Genomic DNA, 20,790 nt, shown 5'->3' with positions numbered 1-20,790 from the left:
CTTAGAGCCCTGGCCCTTAGAAAAACAAAACATAACGCTTATTTCCAACGCTCCACAAAGAAATCTGCAGTAATGCATATGGAACTTACAATTATAACATCGTTTATTTTCAGAAGCAACTAGGAAGATACGTCAATGATTTAGGGAAATTCATCCCACCTGGGCTAAAAGAAAGAGATCTGACTGACAGCTCTCGAAACTGATGGGTGTTGAACACACGTGGGAGGGAACAGAACGGCCCCAGTCAGGGAGCTGTGGAGTGAAGGGCTCGAAGCCCACGCCTGTGCTAGCAAGGCGCGCAGAGCAGATCTATGCGCCAGGTAAGGTACTGAGAACTCAACATCAGCACTGTAAGTGGGGGAGCAGTTACAGTGTTGGTTCTTGTCAGGTGCTGATACCTGGTAGAAGGATGCACTTCCAGGTCAACTCTATTTGAAACAGACAAACAAATAAGAAAGACGTCCTCAGAAGCCCCATCTCCGCCCCGCAGAGTAAGCCAGTTGGTCAGTGGGGGTGATCCTCGGGCACTTGCTTCGGGGCAGCACTCCCGAAGCCACCGAAACCCCTGAGCTACCTCACCCGAAGCCCTTCCTGAGGCGCCCGGACCCCACACGCCCGCCCTTTGCTGCACCCGAACTGCAGCAAAGGGACGGAAGGCCACCTCCGCTCCAACCTCACAACCTCCATCCCCACCGGCCATCCCCAAGCCCCACCCCAGGCGCCGCGGGCAGAGGGCGGGACCGTGCGGAAAGTCCCGGATGGAAGCGGCACGGCGTGCGGCAGCGTGACCCCTCCCTGCCCGGAAGTGCGGCGGCGGCGGCAGGAGGAGCGGTGGCGGCGGCAGCGGGGCCGTACGGGAGCCGCGAAGTGCCGAGGGGGGGGGAGGGGTGTCAGCGGGTCTTGTCGCGGGCAGCGATGCGGCTCCGCCACCGCCCGGCCTCGCCGCATCCGCCTCCCGCCGGGCACCGGTGACAGTCACACCTTTTCCCCCGTCCCGGCAGTATGAGACCCGCCGAGCCTCCCAGTCAGCGCCGCGCTCCGGTACGTACCAGCCCAGGCCGGGCGGGTGGGGAGAAACGTGAGAGGAGCGCGGCTGGCTGGCGGGTTGCAGGCCTTTGTTGCGCTCTCCCCTGTCCATCGCCGTGCCGGCGGGGCGGGCCCGGGTTCCCCTGCCCGGGGTAGGGACCTTGTAGGGCCCTTCCCTTGACGGGGACCCGGGGTATTACTGAGGGGCTGGGGATACCGCTCCCGCTACCCCCCAGCGCCTCGCCTTCGCGGTGGCGAAGCTGTCTCGGCCCGGGCCGCAGGGACGGAGGAGGCTGGGGACTGGTGTTGCTTCCACGTATGTAATCCATACCTTGGGCAGGACGCGCTTCGTAATGGGCTGTTGCAGGCCCTGACATGAGTGCTTTCGGCTGCACGGTGCAGGAGGCCGTCGTGCGAAACTGGCTGTTAACATCTTATTTTCTGTGTACGCTTTTGTTGTTATCCTAAGCTGCAGTTTGTACTGGGAAAGTTCACATCCGGGGGGAAACAGATAAAATAGGAGGTTTGGCTCCCTTCTTAGGGCAGCGGCAAACTTTTGGGTACGCTATAGCAGCAAGTGAATAATGTTTTAAGAGCTCGTGTTTGATTCATCTGTGCTGTCTGCACCATTTTATGTGTAGTCAGGAAACGGCATTGACTAATAGTGGTTTTCACCTGATGATGTCATCTACCGAAATTCACGGGAGTCTGAAATTTGCATCATAAAGCTTTTTGAGAGCACAAGTAGTTGAGAAGGAGCATAGAGAATGGAAGAAAGCATAACAAAGAAAGCAACGTGATCCCTGTTGATGAGTTCACGATCGTTTTTTTAATTGCAATGTGCTAAATTCAACAGCTAATTTTAAAATGTAGCTTTGCTTTGTGAAGGTAACCTTAGCTTGTTTTGTAAAATGACGTTGAGAGTTATAAAAATAGTGTTTGAACAAAAAGGATTGTTTCTAACCTCCTGCCGGGGAGAACAATCTGCGAGAGTCAAGCTGGGTCATTCCTTATGCTTATCAGTTCTGCAGAATGCATTATTTTGATAGATTTCCCATATGGTTAGAGGAATTTGTACCACAGTGGTGCTGAAGCTGAGCCATTTGTATGATGGCCAAGGCATTTGTTTAACTGTTAAAAAAAAAAAAGAAAAGGTTCCCCTTTTCAGGGTTGTGGGGTTTTTTTGTTGGTTTATTTTTGTTTGTTTGTTCGGGTCTTTTTTAGTATAAACTTTATTATTTCTGGAAGTAAAAAGCCCATTTTAGAGAGACACTTAGCAGTCACTGTCACTTCTGAAAGTCTTTACCTGGGGTCCCTATCTGGGTCTTCTGGGATGTGTGACTAGCACAAACGTAAATTTTTGTTTATGAGGGATTTCCAGTTTGTGCCTACTGCACAGTATTTCTCCCCACTCCATAAGTGGATGTTTGCTCAGGAAAGGGAAAATAATTTCTAAACAATACGCCTTTTATGTATAAAGCTGCAAACATGGCAGACTTTGGTACATCACCAGGAACTACTTTTAACTCTCTTCTGGAAACCTGAGATTTTAAATATCCAGAAATATCCTTGGTGTTACATTGCCTTGAAACAGCTTTCTGCAAACTTTTAACTTTGGTACTTTACAGTCTGCTCTTAAACTGTCAGTGAAAATAAAGCATTACATTCTGAACTTGCATAGGCGTTGTGAGCTACTTGTTGCTATTAAAAACTTCAATACGCTGTAGACAAATATAAAATAAATTTGAAAAGCCATCAGTTTTTTCTTGGCCTAATCACCAGTTTTAGCTGTCAATGCGTACAGTTTACTGTTCTTGGATTTTCAGTTGAAATAACATATTAGAAAGCTTCCTTCCCCCCGTCCCCCCCTCCTTTTTTCTCTGTTATTTTTATCTGTTAATTTTGGGGCCTTTGAAAGCATCAAACACAAATATACAGGAAAGATAAGGAAACCAGTTGATGCCAGCAGCAGAAGTTAAAATGGAAAGTAAATAGCTGAGGACAGCAATAGTTAGTGTAGTTACAACTTGCATGTGGATCTCATTGACTTATCTTTTTATTTACCCTTCCTTGGTTTTTTTTTTGTCTGCATTTGTTGTTTTCCCACTCTTTCATACAGTCTCTTCACAATTCAGCCTTATGTTCTCTTTACATCTTGTGCTCTTGTAGAAATGATTGCAAATAGAAATATTGAATGTCACCTGCTTCTGGGGTATGCTCAGAAGTAGGCTTCTGTGTGTGTTTGTCATGATATAATGAAACCAGGACATTCTTGCCAAAGCTACACCATCCCAGTTTGGTTGGTTGGTTTGGTTTTTTGATTTTCTTTCTACTGAGAACAAGTGGATCTGTGTGGTATTTTCTCTCACAGTTTTTGTGACAGGCTCATAGGCTCCTTGTAGGTATTTCTGTCTCTTTGTAAAAAGCAGTCTACAACATGCTGCCCTTTCTGCTTCCTGTGTATTTAGCAAAACAGAGTTAAGAGTAAGGACATGTAAATGAGATTATTACACCCATAAAAAGCAGTAACCTAATCTTTTAATAATAAAATAATGTGGTCTTCAAAATACTGCACCCTGGATTGAAACATTAAGATGTTGAAAAGCGTTAGCGTTGTTCCTTTCCTGCCTTATTTAGGCCTTCCTTCACTGTGAATGTCAGAGCACTTTGTTGACAGTTAGCTCTTCCTTAACCATCTCTGTTGCATTGGCTGTCACACTGTCAACTGTTGTTTTACTGATGTTATATTAACTTATGTAAATTGCATAGCTTCAGAAGTCTACTAGCATAGTGAAGCTGAAGGGGCCATCTCCTAACTCTGCAGAGATCACTGGTCTGAGGAGGAAGAGCATTTTGGTAGGCACATGGGCTCTGTATTTTGTTGTGTATGTCCTAAACCTTGCATTTTTAGGATAAAATAGAAGGACTTTGCCTCTGTGGTTGTCTGGTGCCTGCACCATCATGCCAGAGATTTGCTTTCCAAGAGGCTTTCATACCTTAGCTCATGATTCCTTTTCCTCTTTCTGCAAAATGCATGCATATTCACAGGAGGCTTCTTCTTTGCTTTGATTTCTTGAGAAACTTTCCAGTTTGTCCTTATGACACCTTTTTTTCAATTACTTCTCGTTCCACCCAAATCCAAAGGGCTCCCACTGGTACTGTCCCTTCAAATGGACAGTAGGAAGTCTCTCCTTCAGTTTGTGCTTTGTACTTACAAGAGATTGTTGCAACTGTGTGAGGGGTGGAGGTAGTTATATAGTGCAGTGCAGACTAGTAGTTGTTACTGAGAAGATGGTCACCCTAGTTCAGTGGGTTTCTTAGAACGGTGTGTATACTATGTCATAGAGTGTGCATTGTTTTGTGTGTTTCAAATCTTGGTAATGTTTTAGCTATTTAGTGGGGCTAAACGTTAGCAGAAGTTCAGTGTTGGAGTTGAGGTTAAACAAGAAAAACTCTCAAGTCTCCTGGTTCCAGTTTACCTAAGTTTAGTAGCTTCCTGATGTGGGTGTGTTAACCTGGTTTAAAATGTTCTGTATCAGCTGTAAAGGGTTGTGGGTTTGTTGTTTTGGGGTTTTTTTTATTTGGTTGGGTTTTTTTTTCTTTACAAGGAATTCTTTTGACAGCTACCATACCTGTTTGCAATGTTGTTTGCATATAGCATTTAGGAAATGTAGTGGAAAGTGAGATATGTGGCTGAGTCAGATACTCATTGGCATGGAATAATCTAGATACCTCATATGTACAAATTCCCTGAATTAGATTACTTATCCTTGATGCTGCCTTGTATCTCCCATATGCCAGTTATCATTTGATTTTTTGTGAAAAGTATCACACTTGCCATTTTTCATTGGTTACTTGTCTTTTTCTTTCTGTGGGAATCATCCAAAATAGGTGACATAAAACAAATGTAGTATGTTACTTCAGGAATTTGACAGTTGCTTTTGTGAAAAAAGCTGCTTTCTTTCCCGTGCTGCTTATTCAGGGATTAAAGATGGACTGAATGATTTCAAAGTGGACTTTTTTTTTTTCCATGTGATGTGGAATGCTAGGTAGGAGAGAAGGGTTAGTGTTCTCATCTCTATAAAAGAGGCTGCTGCATGTACTTGTAACCATTTTATATCTTATTTTTTTTTAAATTATTTTTTAGTATTAGAAGTGTCTAAATGTGCTCTCCCTTGATTTCATTGCTGAAATATGGAATAAAGCTGGTGAATTTTGGGAGCATTTTTAAGATGGCAAATTGCTTCCTGTGTGTCTGTGAGGGTTTTGGTGGTGTGGGGGTTTTTTGTGGTTTTTTTTTTTTTTTTTTTGAGACTGTTTTAAGTTCAGATCCCAGCTCACTTAGTTGATATGCATTATTTGAAGCTGTAGTTTGATTGTACTCTTGCTGTAGGATTGCTTTAGGATAGACAGCTGCTGAGCCTTTAGCGATACTTTGTCAATGGAGTAGTGAGCAGTCTGTTAGTTCTGCCTGCCTTTATCTATGTGACATTTGCTCTTTGCACTATATTGTGACTTGACTTCTTAAGCAGTTCAAAGGTGAATTATCATTTGATGTGTAATTTAACTGCCTGCTTTATAGAAAGAAAAAGTAATTGTGTGTAGGGAGAAGCTCTTGGTGTAGGCAGCATTGCTGCTTATGGAATAAATGTCTCCAGCAGTTGGGAAACTTCCAAAGTTCATGGGGTGGGAACCTCTTATTGTTATACCTGCCTCTGTTGTGCAGTGGAGATCACTGGGTGAAACTTGGGAGGCAAGATTTCTTTTGGCCTCCTTCCTTGTTGCTCCCTTAATGTTTATCCCCTCCCAAGAGCTCACTTACCTGTTGGTCAAGTCACTTGCAAAATCCAATTCATAAGTAAGGTTATGGATGGAGAGGAAGGGAATCGGAGGCAGTGATGACTTGCACTTAATTTGTTTCAAATTACTTGTTTACTTGTGTATTGAATGCTTTGAAAATTAATTAGGATTGTGTGTCTTTAGAAGGGTTTGGGGTTAGTTGCATCAGTTGTTGCTTCCTGAAAAACTGAAATTGCATGTTTGTGCCAAACTCATTCTGGCCTGAGGAATAGCTGGTATAACTTCCTCGTCTGGTGTCATCCTTTCTAGTTCTCTGTTCCCTGCTGATGACTTCTTTGCAAAACTACTTGTCCAAAAAGTTTTTATTTTCCTGGCTTTCTTTATTCATATTCAGTTTCTAACTGATGGGTCTGTTTTCTCCATCAGCATGGCCTGTAGCCTGTGAAGGACAGCCATTTTCAATATACAGGGATTAAGTGGAAAAAAAATCACTGGTTTAAGTTGAAATCAAATCTAAATATAAGTAATTTGTTGCTTTGGTTGCTTAATATATTAATCTAATGATCCAGATTAGCTAGCTAATAATTTCTTAATGCTCTTTAGAAGAGGCAATTGTTTACTCTATGAAGCATCTAACACAATGGGGCTCTGAATTACTTAATCTGTAGACATTACCTCAGCAACAAAACAGCACTCTTTGATGGCATTTCTTCATAAATTTTAAAACATATGGAAGCTTGTTAGAGGTTAATTTCAGAGTCACTTGTTTGTAATCAAAAATCTTGAAGATAAAATCATAACTGTTTTGTAAGAAATTTAGATAACAAGTGCTTAATATAGTTTGCTTCAGCTTCTGGGAGCAATATATCATGAAAATATTAAACTTGAACTCCTTTCTATAGGTATCATATGTACCAGTGATCACACTGATATTTACTTATGAAATCGATTAACTGTTCTTGTAGCAGAGTACGGAATACAGTCATGTCAACTAATGTGTTTGTGGTGTGAGTAAAATTAATTGCAGCAGTTTACATACATACCTATTTTAAATGTGTTTTTTAATGCATTTGGAAAGTTCTGCTTTGAACTCATTTAAAGGTGTCATACTACTACAGTTCTGGAAATGTTACACTAGAAATCAAATTGTTTAAAATCCCTTGCTGCTTTGGGTAACTGTAGGTTAATGTAATACATTGCTGTATTGAGTGTTGAAGTTGGTGTGATCTTCTTCATAGGTCTGGTACTGCATTTGGTGTGTGGTGGTTTCAGAGGAATAGAATGTATAAAATCCAGCTTCAATGTTTTTTTGATCTCTGCAGAATATATCAAGGTACATTTTGCTTGTTACTTCTGTGCATATAGCAAACAAACTTTTAAAATTTAAAATGGCAGCTGAAGAATATTTGTGTTGCAATGGGTGATTTATAAGAAACTGAAACTTCTTATACTGAAGAAGTTTGCATAAAGACATTTTTTGCATGATTTACAAAATCAGGCAGGTAGTTGATCTGAGGTGAAAACAAATAAATGCAGTAAATACATCTGGAAGGTTTGAATTAATACTATTACATCCTGTGAGAGGCTTCTGATTAGGGGAGCTCCTGTGTTGCTTATCAGTCATGTTTTCCTAAAGTGTGGCTGTTCTCTTAAAAAAAGAAAAAAAGGGGGGGAGGGGGTTGGAGGGGATTGGGTGGGGGTTAGGAGTGGGAGGAAATCATAATGCAAGTAGAAATGTGTAGGCAGTAGCCTGCTTAAAGTTTGTATGGGGTAAGCTTTGTACCCATAGTTGCTATGATTAGTTATATCGGTAAGATTATCAAGCAAAATTCACCTTTATTCTGTAATCAGTAGTTTGAAATACTGAATATTGTTTCACAGACCAGGCATCATTTTTTAATAATTTAAATACAAGTTTTATTTGTAAATATGCCACCCCTCCCCGCAGTTGTAAGACTCTACTCACTGAGTGGTGGTGAGGAAAAAATACATGGCAGTAGAATCATCTAATGTTATTCTGGGTAACTAATAAATTATAGTGTCTAAGCTTTCACAGAGGTTTCCAGAGTCATTTGTGAAGATGGGCTCATCGCTTGGTGTTAGCTGACTTTTTGATTTCCTGATATTAAATTTCATTTTTAACTTCTGTTTTCTTTTGTGAAAGCAGTATTCCTTTGCTGAACTGGATCATCAGGATGATTCACAGTGTGGTTGTGTCTCCTGAAAGGAGGCAAGAAACAGCAGACTTGCATCTGCTTTAGGTCTGCCTTATTTGACAGCACTGAAGATGAAACAATATTATTTGCTTGCTGTAGCAAGTGAAGGACTTTGCAAGCCCAACTCTGCTAGGATATTGGTAAAGAGAGGAGGAATGTTAGGCTTATTCGAGCATACATGTCAGTGGGTGATAGCCTCGGTGGCCTGCAGCCTGTGCAGCAGTTTCTGGAAACAGCTTCTAGCTACTTGCAGTAGTAGTTCACAGTTGTGGTGGTTTGTGGAGTATGTTGCCAGCAAGAGCTTCTTGAAGGCAGCTGAAGCATTTTATGAAAAGAGACTTTGGCGTGATAGAACTTACCACCTTTTTATCAACTGTGTTGCTTTTGTCAAACTAAAATCTGCTTAACTATGCCCAGACTAGCCAGGCCACTCTGACAGCCCTGTGCCATCCTGTTTGCCTTACTGTTGTTTTTAAACTTAATTAAACATTACCTGCAGAGGAACAAACTGATGGCATAATGAGACTGTGCTGGGAGGTGAGGGGAATGTGAGCAAACAGCCTGTTTGACAAGGTGTGAGTTAAGATTTTACGCATTCATGCTTTAGTAACTAGGGCTTTTTTGCAAGACAGCATTTTTCCTATTGCTTTGAATATATTCTTAGTTTTAATCCTCAGAGAGTTTACACAATTTTTGTTAGGTGAGTGGGTGATGAGTGTTATCCTTTTCAAGAAAGATCTGTAGTGGGGAGCCTGATACAGAGTAACCTGCACCATCCCCTGTTCTGTTTACCTCTCATCCTCTGTTGCAGTCCAAGGTTGCAAACAGAGCAGTGAGTTCTGTTACCTCAGCAGATGTAGAAGCAGTGGGGCTTGGTGTTGTGAAGCAAAAAGTGGTTATTGCTGAATAGTCTTGTGAAGCATTAAATGGTTCTGTGAAAGTTTAAAGCTATTGAAATCTTTTAATGCTCCAACTAATTTCAAAGAAGTAACATTTGTGTGAAAGAAATGTAAATACTGCTTTTGGTCTTGGGACTTACTCTTTCTAATCTATAATTTTAAAAATTTACAGCTCCTGAGTTTGATCAGTTGGTCTTGAGGTTTGAATTTCTTTTGTTGTGGAAAACTATCTTAAGCAGATTATTTTGGAATTGTTTTTAAATCCAAAAGTATAAACAAAACAATCTCAGTGTTTTTGAAACAGTAGGAGAAATTGGTGTGTCTTTGAACTTCATAAACCAGCCTCTATTCGACTGAAGTTGGGAGCCGGATTCAGTGATTCTTTATGGGTCCCTTCCAGATGGAGGTATTCTGTGAACTTTTAGAATTTTCTTTATTTTACCTTTCTGTGTATGAACCTGTTTAGCTGCAGTCCAAGACTGCAAGTCAAGTTTTGCTTGCCTTGATGGCTTTCATCAGGTTCTCATGTAGCTATGCTTTCAGAGATTCCTAGTTAATATTCACTAAGGCAAGGGAATGTAAAGCTGTACCTCTTGACCTACCTGTCTTTCCTACAGTGTTGTCTGATCAGCTATTGAGGATGAAATTTAATACCCAGCCTGTTGAAATTAGTTCAGTTTCAAGACTGTTTGGGTGGACTAGCATGGAATGCAGTTTAGTCCTCTGGCAGAATTGAGTTTTGGGGTTTGGAGATCATATGTAGGTTTTGGGGGTTTTTTTGTTTGTGCTTTTTTTGTTTGTTTGCTTGTTTTGTTTTCTGTTGTTTTTTTTTTTTGTTTGTTTTCCTCCCCTCAGTTTTCCACCTTATAATTATCAGTTGTTTTTTGAACAATATAATACACTTTGTGACTGGCCTGGTACAAGGCATAAGATGGTGAGCTGTATGAACTGTACCTCTCACAAACTTACCACAGAGGTGCAGCTCTGTGCACAAGTGTGTCCACTGTTTGCCATGATAGGTAACACTGCAAGAAATAAATTATCAAAAGCCCTCCTGGTAACATCTGTGAGCTTTTGGCTGCTGAAAGCAGTTGTACAATTTCAGTGTGGACTTTCCAGGTGATAACCATCTGCAGAGGTTAATGAGGAGAGCATTAAGCTGCTGTTGCACTTTACAACTTCTCTGCAGCGAATGAAAGCATCTGTCTCCAGAGAGTGTAGTGTAGTGCTTTTCACAAATCTTAGGAATTTAAAAAGAAAGGAAAACCAAAACAAACCACCCCAAACTAACTGAATCTGCTGGGGAAAGATAGTTTTTGTTACAATTTGAAGTCAACTTTCCATTGGTTTTTACAGATACTTGTTTTATGTGCAAAATTGAAAGCCAAGATTAGCATTTTCAATTTGGTGAATTCATAATTGTGTGTAACTGAAGTATTTAGGGGAAAAAAAAGTCTTCACTAAGTATACTTTAACATGGCAGTGATTTGTTTGAGTAATACAGTAAAACTAAGGATGGGAAAAGGTAACTTTGGCTGTGTACCAGGAAAAGCCCCAAACATTGGTAGATTATTTGAACAGAATAGTTTTCCAAGTGGAGTCGTGATGGAAATACCTATCTTTTCGGGTCCCATAAAACTAGACTGGTCAATGAAATTTAAATCTGCTCTAAGAAATAGTACTACATCTCTTCAGGGAAATGCATAGATGACTCCCATAGGGGATGGTTTAGACTATCTAATAAGGTGCGCAGTGGACTCTCTATAGTACAGAACAATAATGCAAGGGTAATGCTCCGGGGTATTATTAATAAGCTTGGCAGATGTAAACTAGAAAGTTACAGTTCAGTCTCTGCTGGGCAGTGTGTTTTCTCTCAGCTGAGGTAGAATTCAACTATATTTTTCAGTTGGTTGGGTTAGGAAATAAAATTCAGAGCAAAGTCTGGAAATTGCATGTACTCAGTTTGACAGTTTTTACAACTAATAAATAGTATGATCTTGCTAATTTTGAACTGCTGACTTTTACTGTTATTAGGTATAGCTACACCATACTCCTGAAAAGTTGGGCATTTCACATGTGCTGGATTTTGCCTGGCTTTTCTTTGCTGCTGCTCTTCTGCTGGAACCCCCTTGAGGACCTGCTTTTAAATTCTGGAGTCTGTTGCAGCTATTTTAAGATGTCTCTGACCCCAGCTGCCTGCCCTATCTCTGCTGGAGTTTACTGTCCCTGGAGTAGGGGTGACAGGGGATGAATATGTAGTTTCTCAACTGTCACAGTCCCATCCAGGGTTAGTGTTTTTTCTCACTGGAGAGCTGTGGAGAGGGTTATGAATTGACTGGTGGTATGGGTGCTGAAGTGTGTGTGTTTCTCCTGGCAGGGCAATAGCTTCCAGCATCGCTGGGGGCCTGGTAAGGGTGTGATCTTTAGTGTGAAGCACATAGGAGCATCCAGAGCTTATGATTTAAGCCCCCAAACCTGATTTAGGTTTGTACAAACATGGTTGCTATTGTGTGGTTCAAGAGTAAACTTAGATAAGCATTTTTTAATACTATGTCCCAAATAAAAGAAGTTCCCAAATTCTTCCTTTTAACTGTTAATAGATCTCTCACTTCTTCAGTTAGGGTTTTTCTGTGCATAACCCAACTGCTATTCCCTTCTGCTTGCCCTAAAAAGAAAACAGTTCATATGTTAGAAGTACTACAAAACTGAATGTAGTATATCCTTAACCTATGTGTTTTCTGACTTACGGGGTGGATATATGTAACTGCAATTGTTTAAGTGTTAGTAATACAGTTAAATGTTGCAGTGACAGAGATTAAATTCAGTAAATACTGTACACTGTATTTAAACTGTTTAAGTATATCTGGAGTATGTTTCCAGAGAGGTAAATGATGATACTGAACAAATTGGCAGCAGGGTTGGAACTAAATGATCTGTAATGTCCCTTCCAGACCAAACCATTGTATGGTTATATGAAATTAGAAAACTGCCTAAGCTTAATAGACCTTTCAAATGTTTGTAATTTTTGTTGTGTATCATATAGCAGAAAATTTAATTTAATCATTAGCTATAGGAAATATGCAGCAGCTCTTTCAAAAAAATCAATTGTGAAGGCATGCAAATCATGTTAATTAAGGAACAAGTCCTATCTTTTACAAAGTTTAGATTTTTTTTGCCTACTTGTTAGTAGAAATCTTACAAATTTTTGTAAGTATAGTCAGCTTGCTACACACAATCTTAAACAGGGAGGAAAAAAAAATCTCTTTGGATATTTTAAGTCTCTGAAATTTGGTGAGAAAGTGAATCTCTCTCCTGTGGGTTTGATCAGCATTCAGGCCCCAGGAGTTTCATGACACTGGATGGGCATGACCCAGGTGGTGGGTGGCTGTTACACAAATCTTTCCATGGCCAAGGAAAAAGGGACATGGCTTTCTTGGCTCTTAAACAGTTTGGCCTTCATAAGTTGGTGCTACCTAGAACTGGCTAAGTTAACTGGAACATTGCTTCAGTTAGGCGTGCAAAAGTAACTTTGTGTTTGGCCTTAAAATGTATTTCACTTCATATTTAACTATTTTGATATGGTTTGTTCTTCATCTTTAGCTTCATAAATGTATACTCTCTCACCCAAAAAGTCATAAAATTCAGTATTTTTCCCAATTGTTTGACTCTGTAATTTAAAAACCAAAACTGATTCCTTGAGTAACAAGTAATGATGGGTAGTATTATATATGATACTTACATAATACTATGTAATTGCTCACTAGTGAGAGGAAATTAAATCAATACCTCTGTAACCAGACCATGTTTATTTTGAATGAGGCTTTGGAAGCTGATTTTATTGAATGGAAGGCTTATTCACTTCAGATTTATTTACTTTAAGTTTTGGCTGTGCAATTAGACAAACTATATTTGGTTTCTGAATTACATATTTACTAGGAATAAAAAGTTGGAGCAGCAGGGTGTTATTTGGCAGTTAACTTTCAGAAGGCGATCTTTTATTTCAGCCAGTGATGAAATAAAAAACTCCAAAGAGGGGAGTAAAAAAGTTATTTTGTAAATTTGTAAGAAAGTAAATTTTGCATTTCTTGAGAAGTTCAGTCCTGTTTGAAAAGAGACTGTCACCATTCAAATGGAATATGTAATACATATGTGTGATTTTTTTGGTATGGTAATTTTTTAGGCTTTACTTAGAGATTGCTAAATGATATTAATACCACTCACTCTTAGACAGCAATTTACTCTTAGTTTTTGCATTAGCTGTTAAATGCTTGATGTGGCTTGCTGGATAGAGATGTTTGATGTTTTCGTCACGACAAGCTCCACAGCCTCTTTCTTTGTGGAAACTGTGCCATCATGGTTTGGAAGTGCACAATGACATTACTATTAAATGTTGCTTTGTCATACAGTTTCTGGACAGGACTTGAGAAAAAGCCTACGCTGTGCCAGACTCACTCATGTGAGGGTATGCCTTCCTGGAGGAAGGGATGTCAGAGAAAAGAGGGTCATCAGGAGCTGATCACCAAGTTCCTAGTGTGCTTTCCTTCTCATTCTTGAGTGACCAGGACAAGGTCACTGGCTTGCTTGGTGAACTGATGTGTGGGTTAGGTTCTGACAGGCCGGATTTGACTTTTGGGTGTGTTGGAGACCCTGCAGAAGACTGTTTAGCTGTTCCTGCCAGTAATTTGCTGACTGTAACACTTTATTGAAATGAAAAGATAACTTATCCCTATGGTCACTGGTTAACATGGGCACCTGCTTGCGTGCACTTGCTACACTATTACTATTCGGAAAGAACTATTAGGATATAGTTGTTACACTGAGCTTCTGCTCTCCGGATGTGGGGGCTGGCAAAAGATCATGTTAATGCTTTAGACAATTCTTCAAATAGGTTTATGACGTGTTTTGTAGGTTTATTTTGGGGGATTAGGAAACTCCTCTTTGTGTTCATATGCATGTAGTACTTTCTTAATGACCTAGCAATTTTTTCAGTGAAAAAGTTGAGATGATTCCAACACAAGATGTAACAACCTGGAAATGTGTTCTTGTCTAGCTCTAAGAGGTTGAAAAAGAACTTTATTGAGAATAATGTGGACAAGTACTCAATTTTTGGGAAAGGAAGCAAGATAATGTTTTATGGAATTCATGTTCTGTGGATGTACAAAGTAGCTTGAATCTTAAGATATCTTAAAAGTTATGAGAATGGAGAGCTGATACAGCTTTTGATGAAATTTAGTGTAAATGCTTTATGGAGGGTAGCCCATGCTTTCTTTACGCTTCATGTGCAGGTAATTAATGATAATCAACTTACATGGCTTGAAGCTTAACACAAATATTTTTTTGATTAGGAGAGTACTTTAGTTGATTCCTGAATAAAATGTGCTTTGAGAAATCTCTTCCTTTATTATTTATATGCCTGCAAACCCACTACTGCTCTGCAAGTGGTACCCAGCTCTGTGAAGATCCTAATTTAACTGGGACCAGTCTACTTGGCAGAGTGATTAGCCCATAAAACCAATACCTTCCTTAAGAGACCAGTACAAGTGATAAACCCATCATGTTTATATGAGAAATGAGAAGGAAGTTCTTCCTTGTGAGTGTGGTGAGACACTGGCACAGGTTGTCCAGAGAAACTGTGGATGCACCATCCATAGAAGTGTTCAAAACCAGGTTGGATGAGGCTTTGGGTCAGCTGGTCTAGTGGAAGGTGTCCCTGCCCAAGGCAGGTTGTTTGGCTCCAGATGATCTTTAAGGTGCCTTCCAACTCACAGCATTCTGTGAATCTGTTCATTCTATGTTTGGGGTCTGGGAGTACAGGTTAAGTAAAATACCTTTGAGCTTTTCTTCTGTTTGTGTTTGGTTTGTTTTAGTTGGGTGTTTGGTTTGTTTTAGTTGGTTGTTTGGTTTGGGTTTGTGGGGTTTTTTATTATTTTTTTGATGGTGGGAGTGTTTGTTTTGTTGTGTGGGGCTGGAGTTTTTGAAGTTAGACAATGAAAGCAGCATCTTGGTGAGTAAAATCATCACTGACTGCTGTGCTACATTCAGTATGGGTATATCTTTTCATTGAAAAACCAACCAAACAACAAAGGTACTTGACATCCTTTAAAAATACATTTCTTTCCCTTTGAAAACTAGAAACTTCTTTTACCCTCATCCATTAAAACTTGTTTTACTGTTCCCAGTGCGTGTTTACTTCAGTCAAACACATCTGCCTGGCAAAATGGCCACACTGGTTTGTTAAGCCAAGTCCAGACAAGTATGGCCTGAAAACTCTTGGAGGCATTACCTGATAATGTCCTGTCACCTCTGGTGCTTTGTTCATTGTAGCCTGCAGAGAAATAAGTGCAGGTTCTAGCATGAGTTGCTTTGTCCTGGAGATAACAGGTCTGTCTTTCTGCACTTCATTCATTTAATTCTGCCCAGTCATTCTCAAACTGGTTTTGTGAACTGCAGCTCTGTCTTGTTCCCAACCGTTTGATCTAAAAGGCTGTGATGAGGGCTTGGTACTTGAAAAACCTTTTTGTCAGAGCTGTAGGAAGTGGCTAATCAATGATTCATAAACATTTTCTTCAAAGTGGTATTTAGATGTCTCCCCAAGCAGAGTACAATATGTAGAACAAAGGGGTAAATGTGTAAGTGCATTTTTTTTCTCACCTTCAGTCTGCCCTTGTAAGGTCCAGTTTGCCTTGGTAGCCATCACTGACCGCACAAAGTGGGTAAGGCTCTTGGCCTACAAGGCCTGCTTGGTCTGAGTGGCAGTCGGGGGTCTGAAAAAAATGCTTCCTTCCCCAAACACCTCTACACTTCAAGATAGCATCTTTGAAGCTTGTGTTCTCTTTCACCCTGTAGTTTTGGTAAATATCCCTACATCTGCACCCAAATACTGGTTAATAGGTTAAGTGAGGGGCACATGAGCAGTACTGCTAAACTGTTTCCCTGCTGTCCCTGGCAGGCTTTTGGTATGTCTTGACAGAGAGCCTCTGATGCTCTGTGTATTTCTTCTCCATTGCTCAGTTTTGCTGTTAGTTGGTTTCTTACTTATTTTTTTTTTAATTACACATCCAGGCATATTAAAAAGTAAAAAAGACAGCTCCTCAACACAGGCTCACAGTATGATACGAAATCTTTACAGTTACTGTTTCCTCACAGTTTTCTGAATCTAAAAATTTGATTGACTTGGTAAATCCATGCCAAAAAAAGTGATGTCTAAATCTGTTCCTCAAAGACTTATCATGAGCTCATGAAAATCAGTTTTCCAGTTCTAATGCTGCAAATGGAAACTTTAACAAAATGCTGAAGCTATTCAGAAGGATCTGTAAAGGGTACTTACGTAAAATCATACTTTCTGTCAGAACCTGAAATAAAAAACAGCCATGCAGCAGGTGGAAGCAGCCTGTGAAGTACAAATGCCCTGGCTAGAGCAGGTACAGAGATAGGGTGGCATACACCTGAAAATAACTGAGAATACCCACCCTCGCTTGGAGTTAAATTGTCAGGGAATCGGGCAATTTAGCTGTGTGACAGAGGGGGCAGATAAGCACTGGTACCTGGCATAATGTCACTGCATGCTTTCTAAAGAGCTTGCTATGCAGCAGTTATTTTCAGGCTTTTTCAATTTGGAGACCCTTTCAGAACAAACTAGGCTCAGATCTGCTGCTCCTTCGTGGTTACTGGGAGCTGAGCAGTCTAATGGACTGAAAGAATTGAGGAGCAGATTAGAGATGAGGGAGTCCTGTGCGTCTCATGCGAATGACAGAATGAGGAAAAGGGATATGTTTCTTCTTGGTTTTAGCATTGGAGAATTGAAGAAGAGCAAACAGACTCAGTAAAGCTGAGGCGAGCTGTTGTAATTCTTTCAGGATGTGGTTTTATCTAAAATCCACCATGTATTTGGGTAGCAGCTTCAGTTGTTACCATTGAATAATGGTAATATAAGTATGAATATTTGCTTTATGAAAGAGGGATGTTCACATGTATGTTTCCCAGGAATTTTACTCTGCATGGTTTTGTACAGACAGTCAAAACAAGTTGTAAACCTGCAAACAGAATCTCTGTAAACACAGCTTCCACAATATATGCAATTCTTGCTTAAAAAAAAAATAGGGCAAGCAAGTTCCATTACCTTAAACTTAGGGTGGCTGTTTGTTTCTAGTTTTCATCTGTGGAAAGCATTTTTAAGTACTGAAGATTGCTGTAAATAAAAACAAGTTTTACTTACAAAAAAATAATGTATAAGAGCTGAATTGTATTTATGCTTACACTTCAGTGTCTCTGATCCTTGTCTTGCAAGAGACCTAGTCACTAATTTTTATTTTATTTTTTTTAATCTATCTAGCCATGGGAGGTATGTTAGTAGAGATCCAGTATGGGATCTGGTTGTATAGCATCTGCTTCCTCATCTCATAAACTGAGAATTAGTTTTGTTTTCAATATTGCATACACTCATGATTCAGAGTGATTCCCATGCCAGCAGGATTTAATGGGGAATGGCTAATTCTTATCAAAAGGAAGTGAGAAGCAGTCCAAGAAAGGCAAGAGGAAAGACATCTACCAAGGTTCATAGCAATTTGTGGAGGATTCTTTCCCTACAGGAATAATAAATTTGTTCACATTGTGACTGAATTACATGTGCTCTTGTAGTATCTTCTTACAAAAGCTTGCATAAAACCTTGTTTCTAAGTGTTGCCTATCCCTAAAGAAAGAGTTCCAATAGGGTTAGTGATGTGCAATCACATCTTTTGAGTAAGACAGCTAATGCTGTTCTGTCACAAGTAAAAAGACCTCTATGGGGAAACACTCAAATGTTGCAGAGAGATTGTAGTCTTCTGATGGTGCTTCAGCGATAGCAGGATATGTTTAAAGAAACTTTCTGTACTAAGAGAAAATATTTGGTGGCAGACAATTGTCACTTTCATCTGGTTTGATCAGGGTTAATTTAACTTCTTTTTGCAACTTAATGTTGCTGCTTAAGTGAGAAGCTATGCTTCTGACAGAAACCTGTCTAAAGTTGATAGCAAACCCTACCTAAAGGAGAGTCAGCCCAGTAACCTAGAGCCTACCCTCTTGAAAGGCCCACCTTCATTAATTAGTTATATATCAGGACTAGCACAAGTAGGCTGCTAATTTGGTGTCTGTGGCTAGGTGTGATGAATCTGGGTATGTGACTCAGTTTCTGACTGGCAGAAAAAATTGTAGTGCTCTTTTAGGTGATAATCCATAACAATATTGCTTTATTTGCTATTAGAAAGTTTTTTGGGTTTGGCAAGTTGACTTAAGATGGTTTTCAGTTTTGTGCTTCAATAAGGAACAAACATATGATTATGGCGATCATAGTTCTGCAGTCGAATCTGTTGGTGTTAAACATACAAGGCAATCATGAAAGATCTATGAAGAAAATACTTTAAATAGAAGTTTAATTTCTTTCCTTCCCTTGAAAAATCCCAGGATTGTTTGAACCTGGTAGCGAGGTGCTCTTCCAGGACTGAATTATGCCTGTGTGGGCAACTAATACATTGGTAGTAATAACTGAGTGCTTACAAGGCCCTAGTTACTCTCCAAATCAAAGGGGAAGATGGTGAAGAAAACTGTAACACAACTGGTGTGATCAAGGTGGTAATTTGCAAAGGTGATGTTGAAGTAAGGTTGTTAGTGGTATTGTATGATACACAGGTGCTTGCTTTTATAAAGTATTGGAATGAGGATCCAGGCTGTGGATTTTGAGTACAAGTGGTCATTAATGTCAGACATCTAGTTCGTCTAAATAGCAAAGCCATTGTCCCCTTTCAGTTGCATCATTTAGTAAACACAGTAATATGGATATCAATGGATATTTCTTTCCACACTTAAAAAGGGTGAACAAAATGTATTAAATTACTTTTTTAGGAGAATTACTGAAGTCTGGATTGCTATCTTGATACTATAAACCTGCAATAAGTGGCAATGTCAAGGGTTCCTACCCCACCTCCTCCTGGGGAGATGTCCAGTGGACCTGTGGCTGAAAGCTGGTGCTACACACAGGTAATCTACGTAAATTCCAGCGCCTTTATTTTCTATTCATAATTATAACTAAAATAAAAAATAAAATTATTGAGCCGTGCTGACAATCTAACTAGCTGGTGCAAGTTAAACTTTATTGACAGTCTCTACATCTCTGCATCTTTTATTCAGGTTAAAGTAGTAAAATTTTCCTACATGTGGACCATTAATAACTTCAGTTTTTGCCGAGAAGAAATGGGTGAAGTTTTAAAGAGTTCTACCTTTTCATCAGGGCCAAATGACAAAATGAAGTGGTAAGGTCTTTATTCTAGCAACTGCTTTGTGGGTTTTGTTTGTTGGGGTTTTTTTAATTTGTTTGTTTTTCCCACTCAAAAAAGTTGCAAAATTCAATTGCAAATAAATATTAAACCTCATACTTCTTGAAGTTTTACTGTAGGTACAGATTGGTTCTAATTTCAAAGTTTCAATAGTCATAAGGGAAACATTAATTTTTGTAGCATGTGTCATTGTATTTTATAAAAATATTTCTGAATTTATTCTGGATACTGTTGAGAAATGTACAATTTCTGTGTTCCTTTCAGGTGCCTGAGAGTAAATCCAAAGGGATTAGATGATGAAAGCAAAGACTACCTGTCATTATATCTGCTTTTAGTCAGTTGTCCAAAAAGTGAAGTCAGAGCAAAATTCAAATTTTCCCTGTTGAATGCTAAAAGAGAAGAAACAAAAGCAATGGGTAAGGGAATCTTGATGTATTACGTGTGGATTTGTAAAAGCATTCCCAAAAAAATCAGCCTTGTAAGCTTTTCAGTTGAGAACAGAATTTAGTATTGAAATAAACTCTAAAATACATATTTAATATACTTTTAGAAACTTAATTAAAAATCATCTTCATGTTTCACACTTTCCTGATTACTGAGCTATGTTAATTCTATCTTGAGCAGTATAAATTACAGCACATTACTGTCGTCACTCCGGATTCTTGTCACTTGGCTCTTCTAGCAGATTATTCCTGCTTCCTATTATTAAGGGTGTATTTGCTTGTTTCTAGCTGCAGTGGAAGTGTTTGATTTCCATAGTTAATTGGAGTAAACATGCATGGTTGGTTTCAGACCCTCCTTTAAAGTGTTTTGGTTTAGTTCATCTGATTTATACTCAAACTTTAGAAACATGAGCCATATACCTGAGGAATTAGGAAACTTTGAAATAAACAGTGGTTTAATTCGCTGCTTTAATATGAAAAATGCAGCTCTTAGTTTTAAAGTTACAAGCTTAACCTTCATTGGAAACACTTTTTGGAAAAGCTGGAATTCTCATGAATATGTGTAATTTAAAGCTGGTCTGCACTGTTGCCAGTCCTATATATGAAGAATCTGTCTACTTTTCTTCCTCCTACTCCAGGACTTAGGAGATCTCGTAGGGTCTGTTCTGTTGCAAGTTCTGAATTTCTTGGAAAAACCTGTAGCTCTCTAGTACTCATACCCAAAGTTCATGCTGCTTTCTCCTTATGTAACTAGGCACACTTGTAATCTTGAAGTAAATCCACAGAACTGAGTTAAAATCTAAAATGGTTGGACTTTTTGGAAGGACCAGGCTTCCTGGTTCTGTTATATGAACAAAGCTACACTTTTGTACATATGGTGGATAGTAGTTTTTGCCTTGTGACGGACTTGAATTGTGGAGTCATAGAACAGTTGGGGTTGGAAAGGACCTTAAGATCATCTAGTTCCAACCCCACTGACACAGGCAGGGACACTTCACACTAAACCATATCACCCAAGGCTTCATCCAACCTGGCCTTGAACACTGCCAGGGATGGAGCATTCACAGCTTCCCTGGGCAACCCATTCCAGTGCCTC

At 39.6% G+C, this 20,790-nt stretch overlaps 1 protein-coding gene across 3 annotated transcripts in view; it reads left to right on the top strand.

The window, feature by feature from the left end:
• Window positions 1–835: 835 nt before the first annotated feature.
• SPOPL (speckle type BTB/POZ protein like) overlaps window positions 836–20,790 on the top strand; it is a 38,947-nt gene continuing 18,992 nt past the window's right edge. For 2 of the 3 annotated variants that reach the window (XR_004081212.2, XM_005153754.4), the window contains exons 1-4: window positions 836–1,041; window positions 18,821–18,955; window positions 19,106–19,227; window positions 19,516–19,667. Coding sequence is in view for 2 of the 3 variants with exons in the window: in XM_005153754.4 (XP_005153811.2) it covers window positions 18,878–18,955; window positions 19,106–19,227; window positions 19,516–19,667 (352 nt within the window). In the remaining variant the exon portion in view is untranslated. Of the gene's footprint in view, window positions 1,042–7,064; window positions 7,160–18,820; window positions 18,956–19,105; window positions 19,228–19,515; window positions 19,668–20,790 lie in introns of all 3 variants that reach the window. The other variant, XM_031053279.2, reaches the window with a different exon arrangement.

The sequence above is a fragment of the Melopsittacus undulatus genome, chromosome 4, assembly GCF_012275295.1.
Source record: "Melopsittacus undulatus isolate bMelUnd1 chromosome 4, bMelUnd1.mat.Z, whole genome shotgun sequence".
In the NCBI taxonomy this organism is placed as follows: domain Eukaryota; kingdom Metazoa; phylum Chordata; class Aves; order Psittaciformes; family Psittaculidae; genus Melopsittacus; species Melopsittacus undulatus.
Note: the sequence above shows the minus strand (reverse complement) of the source record. Positions and strands in the feature narration are given on the sequence as shown.